This window comes from Falco naumanni, chromosome 2 (assembly GCF_017639655.2).
Source record: "Falco naumanni isolate bFalNau1 chromosome 2, bFalNau1.pat, whole genome shotgun sequence".
In the NCBI taxonomy this organism is placed as follows: Eukaryota; Metazoa; Chordata; class Aves; order Falconiformes; family Falconidae; genus Falco; species Falco naumanni.
In genome coordinates, this window is record NC_054055.1 from 85,177,863 (window position 1) to 85,189,971 (window position 12,109).

The window sequence follows — 12,109 nt, forward strand, 5'->3', positions numbered from 1 at the left end:
ACTTACTTTATATCCTACTTTTCAAAGCAAGTAGAATGGATACTGTGCCTGTAGTGTTCTTGCAACAGTAACTTGCTTTTGATGATTTTTCCTCTGTGAATTCTCTTCACCAGGTATCTTCAGATCTTTCAATGGTGGGTGGCGCACCTGTTATTACTGTAGAACCAGAGGACACAGTCGCTTACACTTTGACTGTATCTCCGTGGAGACGAGGAATCTTTAAAGGTACAGTGTAGAACCCAAGTTGTGGTGGGTTGACCTTGGCTGGACACCAGGTGCCCACCAAGGTTCTCTATCGTTCCCCTCTTCAACAGAACAGAGGAGGAGAAAATAAGATGAAAAAAACCTTGTGGGTCAAGATAAAGGCAGTTTAATGAAGCAATAGCAAAAATTGTGTGTGTGGCAGTGAAGGAAAACAAAAGATGTTTTTCTCTACTTACCATCAGCAGACAATGTTCAGCCACTGCCCAGGAAGCAGGGCTTCAGTACGTGTAGCAATTGCTCTGGAAGACAAACATTGTAAATAATGAATGCCCCCCACCACCCACCACCCTTTCTCTTAGCTTTTATGTCTGAGCAGACATCATATGGTATGGAATATCCTGTTGGTCATTTTGGGTCAGCTGTCCTGGCTATGTCCCCTCACAAGATTTTCCCACCCCCAGCCAACTGGTGAAGGGGCAGTGGGGAAGGTTGGAGAGCCAGCCTTGATGCTGTGCAAAAACTGGTGTGTTATCATCACCTTTCTAGCTACCAGTACAAAGCATGGCACTATGAGGGCTGCTGTGAGGTTCAGTCAGACCCAATAGACGAGAATATAAAATATCCCTATAAGTTAGCAGATTAAATCTATTTACATTTAATGCTTACATTTCTGTTCAACATAACCTTTCTTTTGGAAGTAAGACTATAACCACTGCTGATACTGGGGTTTATGCTGGCTCATTTTTATTTTTAAAGATATATTACTATAAATATGTGGTCAGGTGCTTTAAAAAATGCCAGCATATGTGCAACATTATGCAGTTAATTGGTCCATGAAAATTGACTTAATAGGAATTAATTATTTTGAATTATCACCAAGTTCTTGGGTCTAAATTTAATTTTCCAGAACCTGTTGAGTAGCTGTAGTTATCTTAGCACTACTAGAACCAAAAGTTTAAAGGCAGAGAGCAGAATTTGATTCTTGCCCTTGATTAAAATTCAGTCTGTTGACCACAAGGCAAGAGTGCCTACACAGAATGTAGTGAAGCTGCTTCCTATTTGAGATGTGTAGAGTACAGGGATGCCTAAAATTAATAGCAATAATTTGCATCAGTCCATATTTATAGTAGTATTCTTATCATACAACAGCAAAACTCTTGCTTGTCTTAATTAACATCAGCATGTCACATTTAACATTTTGTCCTGCAAATAAGTTTTTAAAGCATGTATTTTATTAACAATGCAGCTTTCATAATTTTCATATGCTTAGTAGTAAGTTTACAACTCCATGGTGCTAATTCTTTGAATAGTATGAAAAGCACAATTGTGAGAATGAGGCTGTACAATTGGTCTTTTTCTTCCCTATAGAGTAGCTATTATAGTAATGCTCGGCAGAGTACGAGAGTGTGTCTGGGAGGACACACTCTTAAAAGTAACTGAATAGCACTGCAGGAAACTTAGATTTTAACAGCTTCTTAAATGAAAGGATTTCTGATACTGGATAAATCTCTTCATCCAAAATGCTTACTGTATAGTTTTGATTTTGTGGGTTCTTAACTCCAAACACTTGATTCTGCTACCTTCTTAGACAGTTGAGATTAATGATAGCTGTTTCTCAACATTAAAAAGTTATTAAAACTCGTCCCTGAGGTTGCCAAACTAGTTTGCTCTTTTGGTCATTATGGTTTTAATATCTGTGGGAAAATTACTTTGGGGGGAAATTAAAGAGAAGGGGGACCTAATAGAAGCGTAATATTCCAGAAAGCTTTTTTTAGGGAAAAATACAGCTGTGGCTTTCAGGATGGTTGGCATGCACGGAATCTACTTTGCCACGGCTCCCTAAGAAACACATCCTGTCTTCTCAGCACATGCCGATGGGAGTGATGGAGGGTGGAGTGGCCAGGCTCTGTTGTGTTCCCTGTGGGGAATGGGAATTTGATGGTACCACACAGCTGTCAAGCTGCATACAAGTTGTCAAATAAAGAATCTATGAGTAGATGTCTGCTTATGAGCCAACCACTGTGGAGAAATTACTTTCCTCAGATGAAATAATCTCATTGTGATAACAATGCACACCTCCATCTCAAAGTTACCTGCCTCCAAGGTACACCTCACTGGGCATGTGATACCAATCAGTAACAAAAATGTGTATGACTGGAGTTGCTCAAGCTCCATCTAAATGTAAAGAAAATAGAATGGTCTTGGACTGGAATAAGTCCAAGAGGGGGGAATTTTCTAAACTCTTGAATTTCCAAACTCTGATTTAGTGTTTAACTACATTAAACAAATCTGTGCACAAAGTTCGGTCAAGCTTGACCTACTCTCTAAAGCTGGTACAAATGAAGGGACTTCCAGTCAAAGGAGTCAGCCTTGGGAAGGATGAGAAGGTAAGACCAGATAGTGAAAAGAACACCATTGTCTAAGTTACACAGAAAGAAGCCTTCAAGTGAGGAAAGTTCAGGCTATGAGAGGAAACAGGATGATAAGGTGTTGCAATCCACTGACATCAACAGAAAATTAGTTGAAAATAGGACAAAGATAATTGTGGTAGTGGGAGATCACGATCTCCAACTCAAATAGTCCCCCTGAAAGACGGCAAGACCCTGCTTGAAGAGTATGTGTAGTTAGCAGAGAGCTTCAGTAGTGTTATCTGAGGATGTGTGCTAATTGGCACAAAAAAAGCGAGAAACTTTTAACCATTCCTGTGTATGATAGTGAATACACAATGTACTATGAAGTATAAGAAGTATACAAAGGAGGGGAGAAGATAGGGAAGACTCCGTTGTCAGTTGATGGGCTGAACCTGTCTTCTCCTCCATAGCGAAGCCTATTGGGTAAGAACTTTATTCTGTGACTAACTCATGCTTGCCCTGAAGTGCATCATTTTAAGCTTGCTCTGCAGTCAGTGTATTATCACCGGCAATCTTTGAACCTTATTCTGTCACAAACTTGCATTTTGTATAATAAAAACCTTCAGCTGAAGTTCATTTTGTGTAAGTCTTTGGAGATGTGAGTAGTTGTTTTAAGGGACTTGACTCAGCTATGCTGTTGGCAGGGGTCCCTGAACAGGTTGGTCGAATCACCCCCTGATACAGGGGGCTGTCAAAACACAGGTAGCGGACAGGCTGGTCAGACGCAAGGGTCTCTTCTTTCTTGGGAAACTGACAGGCTGATCAAATATAAAGGGTTGAGAGAATCCCCCTTCTTAATGTGACAGTACCTGGTGTGTAAAATGTATGTAATAATGCCATCTCAATTCACAGGTGATTTGAGAAAAGAAATCAATACTTGTAACAAAGTTTGACCTAGTGCCACAGGAAGACTTCAGTGCCTTCTTGTTAAATCTGTAGCCCTGAGACAAAATGCACTTTCTATCAGTAGGAGTCAGTTTTCAATGAAATTTGCAACCATCAGAAATGTTCACCAGGAAATACCGAGGATGCACTATATTTTAACTTATGCTTTTTTTTCCAGGCTTTAAAGATTTAGGAATATTCTTCTCTTCTGGCTTAGAAAACCCCCATTTCTTTTATATATACTGAAAGTATCGGTAGAAGGATTTCCAAGGGATCTATCAATTAATAAGAGGTGGTAAAATCCATGCCTTCAAAGGGACAGAGATGGTGTGTTTGGGTTGACATCTCCTATGCTCTGTCATTCCCCTAACCTCTATTACAATGGTTTCTGTTATATTTGGAAATATTATATTTTTCTCACTGAATGAGGAAAAAAAGAGAACAGCCAGCCTCCCTAATCTGACAGAAAAGTTATTGGTTCAAAGACTGGGAAGCCACGTATGTTCTTTCTTTTCAGCAACCGTTAGCTTATTTTATGCTTTAAATAACTTGATAGAAGGCTGAAGTTATCCTTTAAAGACAGACAGAGCTCAGTTATCTACCCCTGGCTCAGTGCTTGCTTTAATCACTACCTTAGGAAATGGTGTTAATTCTTCCTCTGGAGCAGGGACAGTTTTGATTATGTCACAGAAATCTCTACACATTCTCTAATAGTTCAGCTGCTGTAGGAGGGAGAGGGGTGAAGGAAAGAGAGGCGACTGTCACAGGTTTGAAAAGCAGCAGCTGATTTTGCTGTCTGATGTTAGGTGTGATACTAACCTCCCTACCATGTGTCCTATCTAAGGTAACATCAGTTAGGAAGTACTTACTTTGTGGCTTCAAGGAGAATGCAAGTCTGTCTGCTTCATACTGTGCAAGGCTGGGAAGTCATATTTGTTCCCCAAAGCAGAATTTTTAGCTCCTGGGAAACTTTAACGTCAAAGCTGATATATATATATATAGATATATGCATTTTTTGCACTTTTAAGATTTTTTTTCAGCAGCCAGCTTGAAGCTTGAGGATCACAGATTAGATGTAGGTGACTCAAGTGGGAATTAATTATGACTCCGGAATCTTAGTCCTCTCTAGGTTCAAGATAGTAGAACTAAAGTATAATTTAAACACCCAAAAAGAAAGGTACTCTTTATTAAGTACTGTGAATTTGTTTAGAGGGAAGTAAATAATCCATGGAGTCAACACATTGAATGATTGAAAATAAAAAGTGATGTTCAAAAACTATCCACAGAACGAATAAACTTTATCTTGTGGGGAAAAAAGAACAACTATTTAGATGTCTCTTTGAAGACTGTCATAGTGCTGATGGATGATTTCAAGTTTATAACTCCCTGACTTGTAACTATAAAACTTTGTAGCCTTGGTCTGCTAGTGCTGTTTTTGTTGTTTTAAAATAAATTGTCATAAAAGGACTTTTACCATATAAGTTGTACTGAGTAAATGGTCTTCATTTTTCTGTTGCATTCAAAGTCCTTTTTGTTGCAAAATTATATAGATAGAAAATTATACTACTTTGCTTTTCTTCTTGCTATTTTATGATTGCTAAGCTAAAAATGGGCCCAGTTCTTTTCAAGAGTCCATTTGGAAGTATTCCAATAGAGGGCTAATATTATATGCTTTGGCTGGTTTGTAGCTGTATGACAGCTTTAACATAAAAATAATAGCTAATGAATGCCTCACACAAGATTCTGGCACCAGATAGAATTCTCCAGCAATCTCTTTTCTAAGTAACTGAGTGATTTTCTTTAGATTTGATAAAGCATCTTTTACATACTACATTATCTTTTATCAAACTCTTATATCTTCTTTCCACAGAATAGACCAGAATTTTTCCAGAACAGACCAAAGCTTGTAATTTAAAAAGCTTGAATATTTCTCATGCAAAAAATACACATCTGTTACAGTCAGTGTACTTTTATCCATACATTTTTTCTGGCTTTTGGAATGGAGCTTTCTAATTTCATGTATTACCTTTCATTCGTTTTTTAACTAATCTGTACTTAGTAGGCAGCACTTTTCCATGCTACTTGGAGCTTTTGAAGCTTACAATGAAGAAAAAGGGCAATATATTACAGTCCATGGCCTGTCAGACTGCAGCTGTAGGACAATTTTAATAAAATGGTGAAGATCATGCCAGTACATTCTAGCCTGTAAATGAATTGATTAAACACATTTTTTCAACAGTATTTTCCATTCAACACTTGTGTGAAATCTGATTTAGAAAAGAACATTATCCATTTCTTTGTTTGGAGGACTTCTGCAAATTGATCTACTGATCACACTAATTTCAATGGAATCATAAAATCACATGCGGGAGGAAGACAGTCTGTAGCTTCTCATCGCCACCGCTGTATCTCCAGCACCTGTCCATCGTACCTTTGCTTTAAGCACTTCCTCTTCAACTGTGACACCCTAACAAATTGATTCTAATTTATCTGTAAGAAAGGCAAAGTTAGAAGGATCTTGTTGGGTGCTTGGTTACCACGAATGGCTGTGGCATACCTCCACTGCTGGACCATTGGAGTTCTCTGAAGAAGGGCTGCTCCATTCATACATGCCACCGCCTGGCATGATGAACCCCAGCATACCCTTCCATCTATCCTAGTGCAGTTGGAGTTGCATACTCTCCTGTGCTGTTTCACATCATGGTTTCATTGTCACCTTAAGAATAGACAGTGGGAACTGTAAATAATTATAAAAAAATCATCTTTATTAAATGCTACAAAACCATATATGAGTGATAGCTGACAGCAGGATTTGCCACTCACTGATTTCTCCTATGTGTGAGTCTTAAAGCTTTTTCTGCTTCATTTTCATTGACGCAGGGAGCAATTAATTTAGTCCCAGTATACCAATAAGTAGTGTGATTTACAGAAACTCTTTAGAATTTACGTTTATCATCACAGAGGTTTTCCTGTGCAAAATAGAGATGATAAAGTTTTGTTGTATCCTATGGTAAAGATCTCTTTTTGTCAGTAGAAAAATCACCAGAAAAATTGGCAAAACTCATCTTTTAAGTTTATCTTACCTCCTCTGTGGAACTTTTCTGAGAACAGCAACTATACATTGATTTCAATGGCCAGGAAAAAAAAACAACCACCCAAAACCCACCAGGAAAACATAAAACCCCCTCCTCCTACTCCCAAGACCTATGCTTAGTAAGATCATGCTGGTATATTGAAACCACAAGGCAAGCATTTCTGTATCTTTTTCAGATGTGTGATGAATTGCATGGCCACAGAGCCTTCTGCTCATTTCTAGTTCAAATATTGGGATGTTGTGGGGTTTTATCTCATCTCTCTGCACCAGAAAATAATAACGTACAATACATATCTTCCAAATAGCTCATTCAAATTATGCCAAAAGGGAAAATTTCAATATCTCTTGCTTTCTTAATTGGATGCAGGGGTGGGGTATTGTAGTCTATAGCCAGTGAGTCAGTCTAATGTGGTATCGCAATTGCGATTTTTTTGGGAAATACAACAGCCTGCCTCCTTTTAAAGAGGTGCATCTTCTCTGAAGCAATATAAGGCTTGTATTAAAGTTGTATAAAATACTTAAACACGGGATAGTACAGCTAGAAAACGTGCAATGACATTTTGACCAAGAAACCTTTTAAAGCAACGTTGTATGAGCAGAAGGAAAGCCTCACAATTTATGTAATTTTAAATTATTAATTTTCAGTATAATTCTAGGAATTCTTGTATTGTTGCTCTGGCAATTTTGATATTATATATATGCCAAAGGACAACTGAGGAGTGCTATTTTCTAAAATACTTAACAGTGGCATAGTACTGCGGCCAATTGAATCAGTGGGAATGATATCTCTGTGATGTACATGGTCTTGTTTGTTTTTGAATGTATGCTTTAGAAATTGTCACCCGTGATATTTTGACAAGTTACGTTGTTACGTAATGTGTGACCAAAGCCAGAGCTGAGCAGTGAGATGCAAGAAAAAAAGCCAGACATTGGGTGGGGTCTGTTATGTATGAACAAATTTTGATTTATCAGTTGCTTTGCAGTATCAATAAGGTAACATGAGATAGTGCTGCCTTCGCTGGAGATGGTGTAAGCAGCAGCGGGTTCTGTAGGATGACAGTGTGTTCACAACTGAAGGGCCAAAACTTCTTGTATCAAAGCCCTTTCATAACATTAGAGCCAAGTTGAACAGAATCTTATGAAAAAACATAAACATGCTCATTTGTTATTTTACTGTGTCATATTTGATGCAGTGTTTCTGCACCTTTCCAATGTATTTTTTATTACTTCATAGAGTGCTATGGACTTTTTCTTACTCTTCATTGTATAAAATGCTTTTTCCCATCCTGCAAAACGCTTTTTGATTGGAATTTTTTCGTAGCCCATAACTTAAATAAATCCATATATTTATATATCATTAACTATCTTCATCTGCAGTAATGGGCATTGGATTGCACCATTCACTCCCCAACTAGGAGAGCATTTTGCTTATGAACACTTCCTAGGAAAGTATTCTGTCGTCATTTAATGACTGAAGTCATGCAGAGCATACTACGTACTAAGTGTCCTCATTGATAAGGTTTCTGCATTCTCTATATGACCTGAAATTAATACACTTTTTTTTTTGTTGTTTGCAGTTCTTGCCAGCAATTATTTTCTTTTTTCCCCTAATAAAAAATTTAAATACCTTTGAGCCAGAAGTTGATACTTTCATGCCCATGAAAATTATGAAAGACAAATTATGAATATTTTAAGATTAAGCAGATAAACTGAGTTTAAAAATGTATGCCTTCTGTAGTAAAACCGATTATTTTTTTACTGAAATACTCTGACAGATTTAATTGAGTGCCTTGCAGAGATCTGAATACATTACACTGGTCCAGTCACCTTTATTGATCAAGATTTTAACATAATTGTTATTAATTGTTTGTTTGAGATCTATTTTCCATAAAGAAGGAAACTTGTCAGCAATTCTAGTACAATTCTTCACTGATATTTTGATCAAGTGATTGTCAGATTAATAGCACAGTGGTTTAGAAATTCAAGTAGTTTTTAGTTACCATAGTTCTTCCACTAGCTCTTGAAATATTGAGCATTAGCAATTTACAGTTCTGGAACTTTTCAAGCATTTCAAGATTTGCTGGAAATAAAAACTTAGTTATTCAGAGTTCTTCAGCCAATTATTTTGGTGCTTTGAGAAGCACATTTTGTGTAAAGCCAAAAAAGTTAGTTTTACCATCCCCTTACTTACTGATGAAATAAAAAAAATTTAAATCTGAACATTTGCATTCTGACCCTCTTTCTCTCCCATGCACATATGCACAGTAAAATATTATGAAATACAGACAACCCTTCATTATCACTGGAAGCAAGAACTAGAAGGAAAAATTACTTAAATTTTAAAATGAAGTGTAACAAAATATTCTGTAATGTAAGGTGGCTTTAGGATTTATGAATTCTGTGACTTTCAGCATTTATTCAAGTAGTTTCAGCATTTATTCAAGTAGTTTCAGCATTTATTCAAGTAGTTTCAATGAAATTTGAAGCTATAATATTGCATTTTTTACTCATTAACATTTTTGCTATTTTAAATATATTGATGGTTAGGATGGTATTAAAATTAATGGAGTCTTTCTCTTGCGCTTTGCTTCTCTCTAATATTGTGCTGCAATAGACCAAAATTATACTAGAGATTATATATTGAGATAAAATCAGATTACTCAGTGTACATCCTAAAATCCATTAGCTATTAGTGCCATCAAAAATGTCATCTTACATCAATATTTGTATACCTTGAGCATTTTCTTCAGACTTCATTCTTCTGAGATTTCTGTAATGGTTTTATTTTTTTATTGTATTTACACATCTCTTTTTTTCTCAAGACTTTTTTTGGTAAATACTTAATGATTTCCTGAAATTGCAATCACTCTCCTGCTTATTTGGACAAGATTTCTGGTTTCTGTACTGTGATTAATTTTAGGAATTTGTAAATATTTTTGATTTAAAATAGGTTTTGTTTTGGATTTTAATTATTTTTATTTTAATATTTGGGTTTTATTTGTACAGAATTTCTTAATAGAGGGAAGAAAATCTGGGATTCCAATATATTTAAATCTATATTCCTTTTTCTGGATTTAAGTACACACCTGTTTCCATTTTTTTCGTTTTGTTTTCAGCTTTGGTGTTTTATACCTGTGCTGTCCGGTTGCTGTCTTCCAGAGAAAAAGAGACAGTGGCAATGTGGAGATGATAAACCTTGCCTCCCTGTAATGATTTAATGTAATCCTTCTTAGCAGAAATAATTTGTCAGTGTGTCTCGTGTAGAAATTGCCACCTGGTGTAGCTACCATTGAGCATATAATGAATTTTGATTTTCCAAGACATCCTGGTAGCATTTGACTTTAGTTATGTTTTATTTGCCTCCTTTTTTTTCTTTTTTTTTTTCTTTTTCCTTTCAAGATTAACATCCTTCTACCATAATATTATTATAAAACTAACCATGAGGCCATTTCATTAAGATTGATCCTTCCTGAAATGATATGAAATGAAACTAGAATGTTTAGAAGCATGAATACAGCCTTCTGCAGAAGTCTGTGATTAAGGGAGGAAAGTTAAGCCTTGAGGCCTTTAAATGAGATGGGTGTTTACAGGTACGTGTCCGGGAAGGTTGATCAGCTCCTGGCTGCTAAAGTCACAGCGGCTTCCTGAGCCAGCTGCTGTGACCGGTGTGATGCCATCTCCACACCTCGCTGCTGCTCCCCTTTCCAGGTCCCACATGAGCCTTTAGCTATTCCTGCTAGTAGGACGCTAAATTCAGCAGTGTGAGGGAGCACAGCGCGTTCCGTCTGACATGCGATCTCTTACCACACATCTATCCCTGTCGAAGCTGGAGAAACAAAAAATATAATTAAATGTAGGTATTTTCAAATCAAATTGTTCTCATAAATTTATATTAATTCTCCATTTTGAATTAAAAAAGCTCCACTATGAATAATTTTCCCAAACCCTTAATGAGACTTAGTTAAGTTCACTTTGGGAGACCATTTCACATAAATTCTAAGGATCTCAAATAGGAAAATTTCTTACTGTATAATAAAATAAGACACCTCCTCAAATTAGATTTTCCTTGTATATATAAGGCAAGAATTAAACCTGCAACATGTATTTATTTCAACTTTAAACCTCTCCAGAATATATTGAAATACTGAGGGACAGTCATTTAGATAAAATAATAATGACATGTAGTATTTAAAAAAATCTATGTAGATTTAAAATTCATAGTCTGAGGCACATAATGCAAGAAACAAAAGTTGCTTATTTACAGCCAGTATATCAATTTTCCCAAAATAATATTAATGTTATTTAAAGGAATTATATGCATACTAGATTTCTCTAAATTATATTTTTTATTATCAAATAGAGATCTTCCAATTTAAAAATCCTGGTTCTACAATCTCTATGTATTTGATAATCCCTAAACACTTGATTGCTACAGTGAAAAAGAAATAATATCACAGGAATATGTTAACTATTAAATTTATTATCTTATAGCACTGGAATGAAACACTGTGATTTAAAAAAGATAGCAGAAACAATCAAGAATATGCATAGAAAGTTGTGCTGGAAGGAAAGATTATTATCCACCATATTTTATAACTTTAAAAAAGTGAGTTTGCTTGTATTTCTTATTACTTATCTTTTCATGTACTTATAGAGTAGAAAAACACTTTAGGGAGAAGAAATGGTTATTTGAACTCACTCAAGATGTATTTTTTATTACCATAAATTATAATTAGCTGGCTGACATCTGGTGTGGAAGTTTTACTTCATTTTTTGTTAGTTTTGAATTGAGGAAGTACTTATATCCGTCTGGCAGTCTGTTTTATAAAGGTAATGCCCTGGCTAATATAACACCTGGTATCTATTTGTTTTAGGTGTAATTTCATTTGTTGCTGAAGATGAAGCCCAGCAGCAGTCTCAACGTAACAGCTCACCAGAGAAGACAGATGGTGAACAGGCCCTTCAGAAATTGTCAACAAAGATACCACAAACTGTTGATGCAGCAAACGTGGGTATGTTTGTTATTACAGATAAGTTCATTGTCAGTTTGTGTAAAATTATAATTTCTTTTAAAATTAGATGTATATTTAGTATGGCAGGCCGTATGCCTGCAAACGGTGCTAAGTCAAATGTTTATTCCAGGCATATACGGAACTTCTCCTTTTAAGATTTTTGAAACTTTTAATTAAATTTTAAGCTGAGCTTGTTTTTTCTGATCATTTTTTTTTTGCAACAGTGTCACTAATGTCTCTCTTTGTTGGAGAGGGGCAGCATTTTTTAAATGCTTTCTTTTAAAAGAATCCAATAATATTAATAATGCCAATATCAAAGCAGGCAGTTTCTGAAATTCACATGGCTCCACTTCATTCCACTGCGGAAAAAAAACTTTCTTTTAATTGTCAGTCATAGATGCTTCTTTGGTCAGTTACAGTAAAATCAAACGGAGAAAATTCCAGAATACCTGGTTGCTTTCAGATTATCAGCTCCCAGTTTATTCTAAACAGTTGTCTGTGCT

The 12,109-nt window shown here is 36.0% G+C and overlaps 1 protein-coding gene across 1 annotated transcript in view; it reads left to right on the forward strand.

The window, feature by feature from the left end:
* Positions 1-12,109, forward strand: part of CFAP47 (cilia and flagella associated protein 47) — a 343,220-nt gene that overhangs the window by 184,730 nt on the left and 146,381 nt on the right. The window contains exons 49-50 of the mRNA XM_040584179.1: positions 114-225; positions 11,469-11,606. Coding sequence (XP_040440113.1) covers positions 114-225; positions 11,469-11,606 — 250 coding nt within the window. The remainder of the gene's footprint in view (positions 1-113; positions 226-11,468; positions 11,607-12,109) is intronic.